Source organism: Sesamum indicum, linkage group LG6, assembly GCF_000512975.1.
Source record: "Sesamum indicum cultivar Zhongzhi No. 13 linkage group LG6, S_indicum_v1.0, whole genome shotgun sequence".
Lineage (NCBI taxonomy): Eukaryota > Viridiplantae > Streptophyta > Magnoliopsida > Lamiales > Pedaliaceae > Sesamum > Sesamum indicum.
In genome coordinates, this window is record NC_026150.1 from 7,621,873 (window position 1) to 7,639,916 (window position 18,044).

Sequence of the window (18,044 nt, forward strand, 5' to 3'; positions counted from 1 at the left end):
TTTGGGCTGAACGCGTTGGGCTGTGCACAGTTGGCTTTCTCCATTGTCGTGGTCTCGCCCAAGGGGGTGGTGTTTGGGCTTTGTAACTTGTTCTTGGGCCAAAATGCGCTGGGTTACACCCATCATTCAATCTTCCCCACTCTAAGGAGGAAGAACGCCTCCCACTCCTTAGAGTAGAAGCCCTTCCGTCAATTGGAGGGGGTTCCTCAAAGCAACTTCCTCCACTGTTTGTTTTTTCCCGCCCTAACGCGTCCTTTTGATTGCATGTACTCAAGTGTCGTGCTTCTGCCTTTGTTAGGTAATGATGGCTAGGCCTAGGCCTAGCCTTTTCGATTGCTAGGGGGTGACAACTACCTCCACCACGCGCAAGAATGGTTACGAGCCCCTCCTATCACTGGCGATTATTGGAGTGTGCCTTCAACTTTTCGCCCACGTCTTTAAACATGTAACTCCTCCTTATTTCTTCTTCTTTCCTTTTTCTTGAGGCATCACTAGTGTTTTCCATCAAGAGCTTTGTAAGTATCTTGTATTCCTCCCTCAAAGTTTTTCTAAGTATTTGTTGTGTAGAGTATGTCTTCTTACGATGAGTCGATCCATTTTATGGGCGAGACGTTCGCGGACAATGATCCCTCAGAGGCTACTTCAAGGGGGACAAGCGGTTTGCGTCTAGTTTCCCTCGAGGCCGGAGAAGGAGTCTCTGCCAAGCGGCAACGGCGGTCTGTCGGCTGATCGACGAGGATGATACTGATCTTGAAGATGAGGGAGTGAGTGAGAAGATGCTTCCCCTGGAGAAGAGGAAAAGGGGGCTTCTCCTTCGCCTTTGGAATAGGGCTCATCTGTCCTCAAAGTCATGGGAATATAACAGTTGATAAGGGAGTACTACATCCCTCCGGCTTTTGTTATCTATAGTCCCTCCCCCAAGATAAAAGGGCTAAAGAAGGGAGGAACAAATTGAAAGATCACATCAATGTACGTCTCTTTTTCAAGATCACCCTTGAGGTCCTTGAGCTTCTCACAAAGGACAGTATCTTAACCCCATGCTCTTGTACAGAAGACCCTTTAATCATCTTGGTACAAAAAATGCTTTTGTCGTAGCATATAATGCCCGTCCAGAACTACATAAATCTGGCTCATGCGGAGCATCATCGATTGGCCATCATCGATTGGCCATCATCATGCCTCTCGTACTAGAAAAATTGACTAGCATTTTATGTGTGCCTAAGACGGCCCAACCAAAATCGACAGGGATGCCTGGGATAGCCCAACCCCTAACCCAAAGCATGCAGGCCCAGACAACCCAAATAACCAAGCAGTGCAGGAAGGAGGATGGGGGACCAAGACACCCCCAAATTCGATCCAGGGTCACAACCCAATAAGACATCCGACCCAAAAGGCCCACACACGTGGCAGCCCACTCTCCCACGTGACATCCCAGTAACGCAAGCGCCAACAGCTACCTTAGGCCACATCAGCTCTAGGAGGCCAGCGTAAGCAAGAATGAACTTTCTGCATGCGAAGAATCTCCCAAGTTTGAAGGAGACTCTTACTAATGCACAAGGCTAACTTGTCCCTTATCCAATCAACAAACCAATTTCTGCAAGAATCTCGGGAGAAAGATAAACCCCCAGCAGAAGGGGGCACTCCTCTATAAATACAAGTTTGGTCCCTCCAGGTCGGGGACGACTCTCTAACTAGCTAAGCACTGTTTCAAGCTCTCACTAAGTACATTATCACGAATCCATGCACTCTTCGCCAATTTTATTTCACCATTTCTCAATGTTTAATTAAATTTGCTTACTTTTTTACTTTATTTTACCTCGAATTCAATACTAACTTCAGCATCAGAATGCTGACGTATTTTTTTGTAGGTTACCACTTCAAAATCCGCATACGGTAGTGCAAATCCACCGAACCCGTGCTATTTTCGCACACAAACAAAAAATAATTATAAATGATTTACTTTGTTGTATCTTTTACCTATTCAAAAATTCATTCCTTTGTTTACTTTGGGTATATTCAGTTTTTCTAATTCAATTTACCCTTATGCCCTTGACACGTGTTATCAGATTTTTCACCCCCAAAATTGTTGCAAATTTCTCGTCATTGAAGTAGCAAGCAACAAGGGGGATTGGTTTCAATCTAACTTTCTTTCCAAAATCAAGAGGTATGAAGTGAGCTTAGTGGTCGAAAAAGAATTCAACCTTGCCGTATAACAACAATTGCTTCATTGCTCTTGAACATTGTGTGAGGAAATAAACAGTAAAGCCCATGTTTTGGTTATAGTCTCATTTTCAGTGAATGTTAATAGTAAAGCCAGTAACAACATCGTCAGGTCAGCAGTGTGGAAGAGGAAGACGAAGGGACATGCCAACTCAGGGAACAATAAGATGAAGGGGCGCCGGCATGGAGAGAAAGAAAGCAGAGGGGAGCGAAGGGAATGAAAAAAATGAGTGCAAAAGAAAGCAGAGGGGAGGAGGGAAAGAAAAAAATGAGGGCGCTGTCTGTGCGGGGAGGGAATAGCAAAGAGGCTGCGCGTTGGGTGGAGGAAGAAGGTTGGGAGGAGGGCAAGTATTGGGAAAGGTAAAACAGGTAGGGGGAGTGAAGTCAGTTTACTATCGGGGTATTTCATAATTTTAATTTTATAAATTATCAACTTTTACTATTTAGATCGAATAACTCAACCACAACAGTGATTGGTAGGGGCTGGCCTTTTAAACAGTGTCCCCATCCTACAATGTAAATAAGCCACTAATCTGTATAAATAGTCTTATTCAATTTAATAAGCTAAGGTAAACGAGCTGGAGAGAATTTCATGAAAGATCTTAATAGGTTATTGTAAAACATAGAAAATGTTCCACTGCTACATAAAAAACAATTATTATTAATTATATTTTTCAGAATATTTCAAAATTTGTAACGTATTTATAATTTATTTAATATATTCAAAAAATTAACAGAAGTACTGTCAATATTAAATTTCTATGCGCAATGCGCATACCACTTCTAAGAATATAAAATATGAAGAGTTTAGAGATGGTAAGACTGCAGTAAATTGAGAAAAATAGACACCTCAATGCAAAGTTTAGAAAAAGGGACTTCAACATACTCGGACAAGGGCAAAAATAGATGGGATTAGCAATTTAGCATTAGCTCTATTCCGTTATAAGTTCACTTCAAATCATTCTTACGCAATCACACCGACTCCCAATGATCATGCTTTCACATACTCAACATCTTTTATTCATAAAATATAAATCTTCTTTTATTCAAAGTATACATTATAGATCAGGGGATTAATTGAACGGAAATTTAAAAGTGGCCAAAATCCATAACAATTATCATAAATACAGTAGCCAATAAGTACGTTTAATGATATAAAAGTTAGCTTCAATTTTACAACTCCAGGCACCCGAATAATAAAATAAATACAGCTTTATCACATAAGCACAACAAGATTAACAAAAACCCTATTCATCAAAACCAGGGACACAGCCCTATCAAGTCCACAGCCATAATGGTTTGTCTGCCAACTGCGACTCCAAAAGTTCAACAATGAAATGACTCTGCAAAGTAGTCCTACAAAGCCCATTCCAAACAAAACGAACCACTTGACAGAACATTAGAGCATTAAATATAAACATTCTTCCAATCATCGCGAATCAATGTTTATCCATCCAACGCCATACTTTCATTTTGAAGATGATACTTCTTTGATTGGTGACAATAACCATCCTAAATAATATTCATCTAATTTCCTTATGAATTTCCGGCACCTCTTGCATTTGGCGGGACTCTTACCATGCCATTGAGCCCATTGGGTGTCCTCTATGTCAATGTAATGAATTTCCTATGTTTCTGAAAGGCTGTCGTGGCTTAAATGCTCGCTAAGCTATTTGTATGTTTTAGCTAAACTTAGCAAATTCCCCTTAGTAAGTTTCAGGTCTGTAAATGGACCTAATATAAAATTATGAAGGATCCATGCACTGAGAGACAAGGATCCACATTCATTCCCTCATGGTTGATTATCGCCTAAACAAAAAGGCGTCCGACATCTTTTCTACCCAAAAAAATGCTGTCAAAATATTTTTGGTAACTAGGCATATCCTCTATAAAGTTTTTCTGGATTATAGACCCTGCACATGGCTAAATTCTTAGAATAGTGATAGCACACTGTTTCACAATATTGAAAGCATAAACATACAAAATGTCAAGGAAGGTTGCAAGTACAATAGAACACGATTGCGAGAACCCATTGAGATTGTAATTTAAAAAATTGTAAACTCCACACGACACCCACAAACAAAACAATCGGATCTTTAATTACCATTCACCTATCATACTGTGTGGACATCCTCATTCTCTAGCGATGAAATTGATCCACCTGAAGCTAAATTACAACACAACTTATTAATTTCCCAACGTAAGACCTCCTAGACAAAGTCATCCATTCATGGTGTCAAAGTTAATCCAAATAAAGTGAGAGTTGAGCCCCAAAGATTAACAAAAAGTCAATCTAAAGTAGAATAGAAAACTAATCACCCCACCCCACCCAAAATAAAAAAGATCCAACAGCAGAAATCCTATCAATGTCAGATATAACACAGCAGTTAACTGAAAGAATAAGTTTCCAGTGATGTAGCGAGTTTGTACCAACAATCCAAGAACCCCGGTAATTTCCAAAATTAACCTTAGGACTTAACTTAAGGCGAAAAGGCCACATGTTTCAGATTTTTCCTTTTCTTCTTAATTCTTACTAATTTATTTATGTTATCAATTCATCTAACTAAATCATAGAAAAAGGGATAACTACAGTCCCCTCCCTTCCTCCCCTGAGGTTTGGTGTAATTACACGTAGAACCCCTGAACCCTTGTGGTTTAAAAAATTACACAAACCTCGGGAGACGGGACTGTAGTTACGCCTAAAAAAAGATTGACACAAACTCCCCATGAATTGAAAAATTACACAATAAGATGCATGTAATTTCTCTGTAGTCCATGCCCATCTAAATTTAACTCGCGAGAACTCCATTAACTGCTTGGAGCAAAAACACTTCATTAATAAGAGCCTAGAATAAGTTTGCGATCTCTCTGGATTCTGAATGTCAAAGATCATTCTGAAATCATATCCTTACCTCGTTGAAATAACACAAAAGTGAAACCTTCTCTTGTAAATCAGACACTATCGATATGAATGTGGAAAACCATTGAAGCAGGGATGGGCAGAAACAAAAAGCATTTCCACATTTTTCTGACATAAAAACTTTGCCGTAAAACCTCTAAAGTGAACACTAGCTTAATGGAAAAGCAAAAAACATATAGGATGTAGGCACCCAGGCCATACAAGACATAGGTTCCCTAGGTTGTATAAATACTAAATAAAGGGTCAAAGATAAATATCCAGACTGAATGTGTTACAGATGATCCACATTTAGTGGTGACTGATTCCAGTTTATTGAAGGCAGCAGTAATCAAAAGGCAGCCACAAGAATCATTGTTACAGCCACATTACAAGAATCGAACCTTCCACTGTATAACCGACGGCACATTCAAAGAAGTGTTTCAACCCCCCAGTTCATAAAAAGCAAAATGCATGAGAATTTCATGTTCAAACAATTGAAGGGCCAAAGCATAAGACTCGAATAGTGATAGGAAGGCTAGTTGTCAGCCTTGTTGAATGGCCAGAAATACAATTAAACCAAGTGCTCAAGTCAAAGCTCTAATAATGGTTGGGCCGTATAATATCAATTGAAGAAAATAATAATTTCCTAAAAAAAATTCCAAATTGATGACCAAAGTCAAATGGGTTTCAATTATTGTTCTCCTTGTTATCCATCCATGTATTTCTGTTGGACAAAGTTTCTCCATTTCATAGAACTTAGTTGAACAATTCAATCTTGAATTACCAATAACCAATTCTCTTTAGTTTTTCAGAGATAAAATTGTTTGTAACCTAAGAGATGACACTACATTCTGCAAGTTGAATCTGATGGGTTCTCTCTAATCCCTAGATTTCCACTTTGCTCAGCTTGATCTCAGTTCAAAAGTTCATTTTCTGTAGACAAACATCTGTTCACGAGGTTTCAGATTTACAGAAAATAGAAATAGAAGATGCAACTAAAAAGTAGGGACTGTATTTAAAGACCACTACAGGAAACTACCCAGAACCTGAGGGATTAAGAGATGAGTAAGGTAACAGAAGATTAAGGTATATAATAAGCACAATATATCAAGACAAAAATGCTATCAAACAAACTCGGTGCACCAACCATATCCTTACCCTGTTGGAAAGCGAGCAACCATCCTTAATTCAGCCTTTTTTTCTCTTCTGCTTCCCGAAGAAAGACAGGTTGAATTGAAATGATCTATTATAGAGAAATTTCAACCAGAAAAATAATCAACTTCAAAACTTGGAACTCAAGAATACAAAATATTATCAGGATTAGGAATTGTCTTAAACCACAAAAAGAATGTTCAACGTGTGAAACGGATGTATCTTCCTAATTTTGGCAACTACCTGCTGTTAAACTCTAACCTACAGTCAATAATATCCCTAAACTACAAAAAGAAAGTTCAAAGTGTGTAACGAAGATATCCTTCTAACTTCTAATAGTAACCAACTGTACAACCCTAACCCACATTTGACAACCACAGAAACTTGTTTAACAAAATAGTGGAAAATTTAGGGGGGAAAAAATATATCTTCAGATAATCCTAAACCAGAACTCTAACAACAATTTCCAGTATCTGCTTAGGCTCTGTTTTCTGTAGAACATTTCCATTTCCAGTATTCAGTCCAATTCAGTCATTGCTATTTTGCTTCACAACACTCAAGAATAAATTGATTTCCTCCTTACTAAGCCTATGAAGTCTTCCTGGTGAATAAAAAATATCACTATCGACTTTATCATTCTGTGATGTTGAGAATCGACCAAATCAAAGTTTTATTCCTGACAAAAGGATCACAGGTAACCATCCAATAAGAATCTTAAAAATGTACTTCCATGAAAAGGATGTAGAGGAACTCAAGAAACCAATCTAGCTGCAGTCTCTTCATAGAGATTGTCAGTGATTTACCATGTTGCAACTATACCAATTCACTCAGTCGTAATGAGCGTGACGAGCTTTAAAATTGAGTGAGGTAGACTTTTTAGAAGAATTGGATACATGCAGCACAAGAAATGGACGTGTTGAACTTTTCTAAACAAATAAGTTATAACAAAAATTTTGCTTGCAGTTGCAGTTGTTTCCAATAGAAAGTCCCTTTTACATGAAAGTAGTCAGATTCATTTTACCTGCACTTTTCCATTAAATACCATCCTTAGACTTAGTACATTATTTATTATAGCTGTCAACTTTATTCTAAAATCTAAATATTTAATTCTTATACTAGACAACCAAATGCCCTTCTAGAAACACTTAGGAACTGGGCCAAAGAATCCAAATACTAGTACCGTTACAAGGATGTGGAACTTGCACATGCTCTAAGTGATGTCTGGAGATCCTTTACTCCTCTATGAAAACAAAATAGATTAGAGCACCTTTCATAAAACATTTCAGGTGAGTGCGGATGTGTGGAGATCCTTAACACCTTTTCTCTACGTGAACAAAAATAGATTAGAGCCGCTTTCACAGAACATTTCAGGGGAATGCGTAGTTTTAAGCGAAAATTGAAGTTAGAAAGTTAATTTAGCTGAACAAGAGGTTCACCAAACCAAAAATGCAAACATTAAATTTGTCATTATTAACTCTTCTTATCCTCACATGATTATACAACTGTACACCTCACTAGTGTCTACACATTCGAAATGCTTGACCCACTTTTCAGAATAAGGACAAAACAGTTGTACCAGAAAGGTTTGATACTGCATAGGTACAACACCTGACAAAATTGCATCATTAAAATGAAGTCACAGATACAGAAGCATAATAAGTTCAAAGAAAGCAGTAGTACATGCATACAATATATATGTTTGATACGTCTTAAAACATCATGAGACTTCTGGCATATTTAATTCTCTGCTAAGATTTCCAGAGTAGACTTATTGCAAACAAAATCCCAACGTGGGCAGCTCGGTTTATGGCACAACACTTAATAATTACCAGCGGGTGCTGGTGAGAACTTGAACTATCTTGTTTAAGATGTCCAATTGCAAATAAATTGCTTCTGTTAGTCAAAAGCATCATTAAAATTCCAACTATGGCCCCACAATTTTCTAAAAGATAATTAGTTCAGACCCCTCAGAAGCTTGTAGTGGTATCTAGACGAAAATAACCTATCCAAAATCGCTTATAATGTTAGATTGACTACCAGGTCAAAACTCTCTACAAGAAATCCTGAGTAAGAATTCTACTATCTTATTTCACAGCCACGAGAAATAGCCTCCAGAAGAAGAGGATGGTGAAAGGCAATCTAGCCATACTGAATCAACAATGTGCACTGAAGCTCAGGAACCAAAACCATTTGGTTTAGCAATAAAAGAGATCGTGAACAGTGGATCAAAGATGTCAATATGCAACTTAAAACAATCTAGACCTCACTAAGCAGTTAACAAAGATTTTTCAGGTCCTAGCCATTTGTCGATCTAGAAGAATCAAACTCATATCCGACCCAAATATGCACCAAATTCTTTTTTTCCCCTTTTATTGGATTAATGTAACATTTTATTTTAATTAGTCTTGCAAGGGTTTTCTTCTTTGGTCTAGCAATAAATTATATAGTTTCAACCTCTGCTTTCGAGAATAGACTTATGGAAATTATAATCTAATGAAGCAAGAACCAAACAGGATTCTAGAGTAGATCATATTTCATGATTGTCTGAACAACAGTTAGTCATGCATAATGACAGTTCTTTTTGTAAGATAAGCTGCCAACTGATATCACATTGTCTCGTGTTTATCACTAGTGTCCAGATCTCATGTTACCTATAAATTAACTCATGTAGTTGCTTTAAATATTGTTCTGGTTTCAAAAAAAGAAAACAATACAAAGATCAATACAAGCTAAAAGCTGTATCGTCAGGGGTTCTATATACAATATAGTGTTCAAGGACTGTGACAAACTCTCAATGACTCTTAACTTATAGATAAACTGAGTAAAATAGAGACGTGAACTGAATCTTGGATGAGTGAAATGACAGATTAATTTACTACAGATGTCATTTTGAATGAGAAATTTCTCTCCTTACTTATCCCAGGTAGTAAACTGGACCTAGCATTCTTTTAACATTTTCAGAAGTATAGAGCAAACATTTTTCAATTAAGCAGCCAACTTCATATCGTCCACCACATTTTGATTGAGGATCCAAATTCAATACACATCTGCATAAGAACTTACCATTAAATTAAAAATTTAAGAGCTGTGCATATCCTACGAGTGGCATGCATTTCAACCAAAAATAAAATAATCACAATTCTAATACAATGTTTGGATTACTTCTTGACTCAACTGGAAGTCTTGGTTGAAAACCGTATGTTTGGTTAGTTACACTCATTTTGGGTAGCTTAAAATTTAGCGAAATTAAAATTTACATGTCTTTACTCCTTTCATATCACCTTCAACCATCACCTATATATATACTCTTGTATGCATGCATAGCTCATACAACATTACAACATGCCAATAAAATACCAACAAGACCTGATATGACATCTATGGAGTTTTTTAGGCTGCAAACTCTTTGAACCAAATATATCTTTCTTTTCAACTTCACCATTCCACCAAACTCAAATTTAAAATCCAAAATCCAACTCAATTCTTCAGTCAACTTCAAGTTACATCATCTTTTACCACTCAAAATTGGTCAAAATTGATTATTAAAAATAACAAAACAAAGCCTAAATTATTATACAGTGTCACCATCTCTTTCATTGGTGATGCAATTACAGGAGCTAAAATTCATATCAGACAAGTACTGTATAAGCAAATACATCAACACTGTCAGTTCCGGAGAATGCATGGCTTTTATTCACTCTAAAATATTTTTGCACAAGGGTGAGAACTTATCAAATCAAATTTCACATAAAATTGTCACCATTTTTTGATCATTCAAGTTGACAACGCATATGTGCCAATAAAGTGCAACGTTATTCACCGTCGACGGATCGGGTATTTCCATAATACAAAAGATATTGTCCCTTTAGCAAGGAAAATAAGAGCCTAACATTCATGTTACATCAAGTGCATTGTTCCAGAAGATATGACAAAGTTTTCAACTTGAGACCAAGTTCGCTCTTGAAACCATGCTGATCCAATAATCAAATAAAAAGCTGAAAGGAAGAAATGAGCACCCAGAATAAATTCTTGAATAACATTAACAGAAATAGAAGTGCAATACAGTTTAGCTAACATGATAATCAATAAAAACTAGCCATATTGGAATGTAGCATGTCAAAGTAATAAATCAACAAACCTAACTGCCAACAATACTTCATCCCAAAAACATCTTCAGAAACAGGGCAGCCACCTGAAATGATAAAATGAGTGTAGAAAACTGAGTGAAATTTGGAGGAAAATCACATGCTAATAAAGAAAAAGAAAGATCCAGCGCAAATCCTGACCTGAAATCGATTCCCAATAATCACATCTACCAGTCAAGGCTTGCCTCCACGGCCAACAATACCCGCTTTCCTACTTCTGCTCCCCCCTTCATGCACCATATGGCCAGCAGCATTTCTGTATGGCAATGACAAAAATTGATGATAGCACCATCAATTCATTATGGCACATACAGTGGAACGGCATTACCTCTGCTTCTTGTTGTTCTGCAGCTTGATAGTTTTGACCATATCCATGGCCATCTTTTGGTGCTCCCTGGTTTGTGAGTGCATATCAAGACCTTCAACCGTTTCACAGTCGAACTCACAAATCCGGCACCATCCAGTGCTTACAGGCTTCCTCTTCCTAGATTGATTGAAGGAATCCATACCACCCTACAAAAAGCAAAAGCACATTCACTAACAACGCATATTATTAGATATGCACAACAAATCACTAACACCAAAAACAGCAATTTAAACATAACTGAAAATGAGAGGAAACTAAATTGAACATAGAAAACCAGGTGATTTAAAACTCACAGCAAAATTTCCAGCACCAGGGAAACCAGGGACTGAATAGCTGGTCCTCATTGCAGGCTCCCCGAAATGCGGGAAACTCTGTCTATCGCCTCTAACAGGTTCAGTAAAAGGAAGAGGGAAGTTCCCAGGACCACCCACTTCCCCAGGACGACCATGACCAGGGAAGGCACCAGATGCTGAATCAGCCATATCAAAATGACCAGGCAAATATGCTGGATCCAAAAACTTCCCACCAACAAAATGGCCAGCCCCTTCTGGTCCAAAAACATCATCACTCCCAATAGGGTTCTGGATCTGGCCAGGAGACATATGCCCACCAAATCTAGGATATCGAGGGCCAACAATGTCATCTCTTCTTGGATGACGAGACATGGGGGGGAACCTGCCATCACGAAAAGGATTCCCAACTGGATCAGAAGAAAGACTGTAAGACCTTGATCCTTCACCATATCTATGCACACTCCTGGAATTAACATCATCGAAAGCTGATGTTACACGAGCATAACTGGATGGGCCACCAAATCCATGTGGAGAAGAGCCAACATACTCCCTGTTGGGACTTCGGCGAGCAAAATGCTTCATGTGATGCTGGTCAAATTCATGGGCTGGTCCATGCATGTCCAGCCGACCAGGGCCGGATGGATGATGTGAAGGTATGAACCTTGAATATGAAGCTGACGCACCAGGATCCAACTTTGACCCACCATCATAACCTTGCCCATGAGGCCCTTTATCAAGATAAATCGGAGCTGTTTTCACCAGAAGCAAAGTCATCAAGAACTCTTATCATGCAGTATTTGGGAGGCGAAGGAATACAAACGAAAAACTAAACAGCTTTAGATCTTATCAAAACATTACCTTGGTCAAGAGGGCGAGTTCGCTCTCCAGGAAACGGATCCAAATGCTCCCTAGAAAAGGACTTCAATTTTTCATCCCTAGAGCCGATCATGGAGGAGTCAAGAGCTGTTCCCCCATTCATCCTCAAAATACTTGGCTCTTCTCCACGAGTTATCATGAGAGGGTCGTCCCCAACAGGGCCTGACAGGTGCAAGGAGCCTGGCATCTGATCTTTTGGCATGGAAACTTCATTCGTCCTATCAACATGCTGGGTACCAAACTGAACCTCAAAGCGGGCTGGTGGAGCACGTCCCGTTATCCCACGTGAATCAGCTAGAGTACTCGGTCCCGGTCCTTGAGTAGTAGATTGAGAATCAAAGCTTTTTGGAGGAGGGCCAACATAACCAGTGCCCCTTCCTTCATTTGAGTTGAGACATTTCCCAGGATGAGGCAAACTGACAGGTCCTTGAGCTCCTAGTAACGATGGAGGCGGTCCCTGCACTCGTTCTTGAGGCCCTTGCTGATGAGAACCATGAGATTTTGGTGGTAGTACATGCCCTTCTGTAGCAGTAGCAGAGGCAGTTTGAGATTGCTTCTCAAAATTTGCCAAGGATGGACCTGAAACCACTGTATTTGATACAATCATTTTCTCATTCTCCGGCTCCACTGGTTTCAATGAATCAGAATTTGTCAGTGGATGACCCTCTTGTTTACAGAATTCATGTTCTGCAGCTCCAGCTTCAAAAGATTTTCCCCCAGATGCTCGGTCCAAAGAACCCCGCACATTGTCTTCTTGCTTGACGACAGAATTAATTAAATCACCCCCCTCACAATTATCAGCATCCTTGGTAACTATTCTACTTTGTCCTTTGACGATCTCCTCTTTCGGGGGATCCCCTTCAAAACCCTTTTCAACTAGTTCCTTTGGAGGTGACCCAGTTTCTTGGCCATTTGCATTCTGCTCCATCACGGTAGACATGGCATAATTTTGATTTAAAGCTGCCTGAGTTGATGTGAGTTGCACAGGTCCAGGATGAGGAGGGAAAACACCAGTAGACAAAGGATGGTTTTGTGGATGCATCCCCTGGTTCATCATCATTGGTCTCCCAACATAATTTTGAGGCTGCTGGGGTGGAGGGGGCCCCGAAGAGCGAAGTTGGGGTTGCATAGGTTGTTGCTGTGGGAAATGACCTTGCTGATGCCATTGACCTTGAAAGGGAACAAGAAAATTTTGTTGCTGAGCATATTGCTGAGGCACAGATTGTTGAACTGGCTGCATGACAGGACGATGTGGATGTGAATGTGGATGTGGATGAGATGGTGGTTGCACATGAGGTGGAAACTGCTGATGCTGTGCGGCAGGAACACCAGGGACCTGATTTTGTTGTGGCAATAGCGTTGATGCCTGTTGCTGAGGAATTGAACCGTGAGAATGGGGCGGTCGCATAACTCCAGATTGTTGTGGGGCTTGACCGTGTACATGAACTGCATGTAAGGACCCACTTGCCGCTTGTGGTTGAACTGGATGTTGATGTGATGCTCCTGAATGCATTTTCTGGGGTTGCTGAGGTTGTTGATAGGAATGATGCCCGCTAACAGGGGGGATTGGTGGATGTGGTGCCTGCGGCAGGGCAGGAGGAGCTGTGGACTGGCTAGCTTGCGGTGGGAAAACAGGAGGTTGGGAATGGGAATGATAAGGTTGTGCTTGTGGATGAATTTTCACATGCAATTGGTTTGAAGATTGATTCTGGGGTTGGGGTTGGGGTTGGGATTGGGGCTGGGGCTGGGGCTGGGGTTGGGGTTGGGATTGGGCCTGGGGCTGGGGATGCATTTGAGAATGCCCGTGAGATTGGGATGCCTGAGGTAGATGCATCTGCGCATGAGGTTGTGGGAATTGAGGCACCTGAGGATGTTGGGCAGGGGGGCGCACTCCTACTCCTTGGGCAAACGGTGGGGGTTGAGTAGACTGACTGTTGGGAGGTGGTGGTGGTGGTGCCTGCGGGGGAACCTGCGTCTGTGTCTGGGGCCGCATTGAAGGATGAGTTTGTTGCTGGGGATTGACTTGATAGTTCGGCGCTAAAGCTTGGCCAGGCGCATGTACATGGGCCTGAGTCTGAGGCAGGACTTGGGCTTGGGGTTGAGCTTGAGGTGCCAGTTGCGGCTGGGGATGGGGTTGTGGTTGAGCCTGCCCCTGGACTTGTACCTGAAGATGTGTTGGCGGTTGAGGAACAGGATTAGACTGTGGCTGCGGCTGCGGCTGCGCTTGCGCCTGGAGCTGGGCATGCTGTTGGAGCTGTGGTTGGCTCTGTGGGTGGGGTTGTGGCAGGGCCTGGGCGTAAACATGAGATTGTTGCGGAACCTGAACTTGCATTGGTTGCTGCTGATATTGTTGAATGGGCTGTTGCTGAAGTGGGTAATATTGCTGATTAGCCTGTTGGTAAGGATCATAGCCCACATATTGCTGATAATACTGCAGATATTGTTGTTGTTGATACCACTGCTCCGGAGTTGGCACAGTAACAGGAGCAACAACTGGAAGCTGAGAGCTGCTATTCACTTGAAGAATGGCATTTTGCCCAGGGTGCACAGTAGCAGCAACACTTTGAGGATTCTGGGTCTGAGGAAGTGGTGCTCCTGATTGAGCAGCAGACCGGTTGACCTCTGCAGTAGCTGTGGATGAAGTTGTGCCCGATCCACTAGAGGCTGTGACACCCCCTAAAGCATTTTGTCCGTCGAATACGCCCTGAGATTAAGTCAATCTCTAAGAACAAAATATATCTTCATTATCTCTTAAATAAGTCAGTAACATTGATCCACTCACCGGACAACTTTGAGCATGATCATGTACTTGGCGATGCACAATTTGGATTCCACATCTGTTGCATATAACAGGTGAATTTCCAAAGGAACACCCAGCACAATGCGAGGAGCAATCAGACAGCGTACCCTCCCATGAGCATCCACTTCGGAAGTAGAGACAATGCACCTTAACTTTGCCAATATTTTCTGCCAGTGCTTTATTCGAGTCCATTAGCGGCTACCAACAATGTTAAGAATGTCAGAGAAAGAGAAAGACCAGAAAATAACTATATACATCAGCCTCAGTTATCAGGACTAATAACCTTAGAATCTGATTCTGTCACCAAGTATCCATCATAAGGGCAGGCCCTGCTACCATTTGCGATGTGTGCCAAGCAAGGTTTGCAATATAGATGAGTGCATTGTGACTGAAATGCTTCACTCGGGTACACAAGTGTTCGACAAACTGGACAAAAGTATTCCCCAGGATAAGTGTGAATGTCAATTATGCACTCAATATCAAAACCCATTGTGCCTCAATAATACACTTCAACGTCAACAAGTTCCGATGCCTTGGCAAAGCAACTAAGAGAGAGGTAGCTGCATCAGGAAGAAAGAACCATTATATCCAAGATATAACCAGCAGAACAAGATTATATTAATTACACAGATCTAACTTTTAATCGACAACAAACTGAGTGAGATGTAGAGGGTGAAGAACGAACACAAAAGAATGCTGGCGTGTTGTGGACCCGTGTTGGTTAATAAAGTAGATGGTGTCCCGACTATTCTCAAATAAAATTGTGAATCGCATGATTTAGTTTTTCTATACACGGAAATTCATTAAAACACCACATTTTAAGACGGCAGCAACAGAATCCGGGCAATTTATGTACTGTCCATTTCAAGCATTAAATATACAACCAATCTATACCCGGTGGTGGATCATAACAGAATTTCTTTAGTTGTCTATGGAAACATCTTTATCCAAAAAATGCCGCCCACTTTTTGCTAATAAAAAGAACCAGATCTGAACAGTTTAGGGCACTTCGCGGAAGTTCTTTTCTTCTTTCAGTAATCAACCCAATTTAAGATACATAATTATTCAAATAGAGGGTCTAAATCACCAATATCCAGTAAAAACATACAGCATGTTTAAAACATTTTCTAGGCCAGCAAACTCGTTATTAGAAACATTGCACACATCTGTAAAAAATCTATTGTTACTAAAAAACCAAGGAAATCTTCCAAGACTTCACATCAAGAACCAAACACGCAGGAAACGCATAAATAATATGGTTAGAATTTTTACGAGTGCATGATATACGGACCTGTTTGGTGGAAACCTCATAGATACATGTATAAGTACCAAAACCTTGAGTAGAAATAGAATTTTTAAGTATACCTGCTCTTTTCCTGGACCACAAAGGACGGGGAGAAGCGCGGTGAGCGCGGTGGTCGTCGTTGTACTATGTCGTTCAAGAACGGACTGCCAGAAACAGTGGGGCGGTGCAATTGACAAGTAGAAATGTGCGAGTGAAAGCAGAAACAGTGATGGCTAGGGTTACTGATTATATATTTTCGGGGGAAAAATAAGGAGATATTCTATTTCGAAATTACATAAAATCATCTTTATTTGTCGAAATTGCAAACAGCTCCTCTTGTTAAAAGAATGGCTAAAAGATCCTAGATTATAAAACGTCCGGTCAAACTCCAGAAGAGAAAATTTTAACTACATTATGTCCATTAAGAACCCATTTTTCCTTCTTAATATTATTTAAACCTAAGATTTAATAAAGAATTGGATTTTAAGTCAAATTTATTTATTATAGAATTGTATTTAAAATTTATGAACAATTTGATTTTATTAACAAATAAGAAAAATTCAAGTTGCTTCATTTTTTATAGAATATTAACAGTATAAAAAAATATTGTTCACTTTAGGACAGACGATATAGGCTACTGTGAGTATAGGAATTGTGATTTTGGTATAAGATCGAGGGCGACAAACTTGTTGGGAAATGAGAAATGACAACTGATGGAGTGCGAAGAAAATTTCTTAGGCTTGAGGTCTAGCAAGCTAAAGTTTTGATAGACACAATATCTCATCAACACCTCACCAGTGGATTGAACCTAATTATTTTGTCTTTAGCTTTGAGTATTAAAAGTTCAATTATTATAAAATTAGACTATAACTTCCTAAACATGAAAATAATATATTGAATATACGAGGCATGTTATTTATAAACTTATGTGTGGGTTTATCAATTTATTTGAAATTATAATTTGGTATATATATTTTTACCTTTGTATATATTGAGAGTTTAGATATTTTTTGGTGAGTTTGATTATAATTTTTAGTAAAAGAAATATGAGTAGGGAGGAAGTCTTTGTGTGGACTGTGAAATGTATGAGTGATAAAGAGATTGTAATTTTTTTTATTCACAACTCTTTACCGTCATATCATCCCTGATCCAAAAGATATAGCAATCACAAATAAAGAAATATATAGAAATAATGTGAAATAAGATTTTCGGAACATAATTTATATGTTATGGTTTGTTTCATTTTGAAGAGTAATATCATTAAATATATAATAACATTGTTGTAAGGAAAATGGTGATTTCAGAATTAGGACAATTAGATTTTTTTTCCCGTGAACTAAGGAGTGTGAACATGTGTAACTGATGATGAAAAGGTTCTTACTATGGAGAAGGCTCAAGGTGTCATCGCTACCACTTTGAGCTATAGTTATGCCTTAAGAACTCGCATGGGGGATTAATAAATATTTATTTGAAGTAAAGAATAAAGGATGAATTTGTCCATCTACCTTCCTAATATAAAGATTTGGAAGATTTGATTTTGCTACAAATAACACCAAGAATGGTTTAAATAACTCAGTAATCTAAAAGACAATTAAGTCGAAGATATATATAAACAAAAAAATTAAGTATGTGCAAACAAGCGAGGGACTATCACTCTATTGCTTGTTTGATACCCCTAATCCCAAGCTCCAACTTGGCTTGCAAGCTTCCCTCCAAGAAGAGGATCACAAATTTAGGTAATAGATTATGTCTTAAGACCTCAAGATTTAGAAGTTACTTCTATATCGTCTAGCATGATTGGGTAGAGAAAACTACATGAAAAATATAAGCAAAGATTATAAAAATCAGATAATGGCTTTATTAATTTTCTATAATATAGACATTATGAATAAGCATTAACTAATAATAGACTTAGGTTTCGCCAAATTCCATTAGTGATGATCTTTTCTTCTCTCTCAGTTAGAAACAAAAGTTGCTTAGCTAATATATCATCCTCCTCACATCTTT

At 39.3% G+C, this 18,044-nt stretch overlaps 1 protein-coding gene across 8 annotated transcripts; it reads right to left on the bottom strand.

The window, feature by feature from the left end:
- LOC105164018 (trithorax group protein osa) lies at positions 3,346–16,299 on the bottom strand. Of its 8 annotated transcripts, none has more exons than XR_002287306.1 (10): positions 16,118–16,299; positions 15,036–15,312; positions 14,735–14,950; positions 11,935–14,656; positions 11,077–11,825; positions 10,745–10,929; positions 10,558–10,672; positions 10,415–10,463; positions 6,278–6,362; positions 3,346–4,387 (listed from the first exon to the last, which is right to left on the bottom strand). XR_002287306.1 is itself a non-coding variant. In XM_011082562.2 (8 exons), the coding sequence occupies exons 2-7, from the start codon at positions 15,240–15,242 to the stop codon at positions 10,591–10,593; spliced, it is 4,161 nt and encodes a 1,386-aa protein (XP_011080864.1). In that variant the 5' UTR covers positions 15,243–15,312; positions 16,118–16,299; the 3' UTR covers positions 10,294–10,463; positions 10,558–10,590. The 8 variants fall into 8 exon arrangements, 1 of the variants encoding a protein (XP_011080864.1); XR_002287305.1 differs by having other exon boundaries at positions 3,346–5,526; XR_847978.2 differs by having other exon boundaries at positions 10,410–10,463.

Coding starts and splice junctions, on each gene's coding strand:
- LOC105164018 (XM_011082562.2), bottom strand. CDS start 15,242: ATGGGTTTTGATATTGAGTGCATAATTGACATTCACACTTATCCTGGG. Junction 10,930..11,076: donor CTGGTGCTGGAAATTTTGCT/GTGAGTTTTAAA, acceptor TGCTTTTTGTAG/GGTGGTATGGATTCCTTCAA. Junction 10,673..10,744: donor CAGAACAACAAGAAGCAGAG/GTAATGCCGTTC, acceptor ATTGCCATACAG/AAATGCTGCTGGCCATATGG.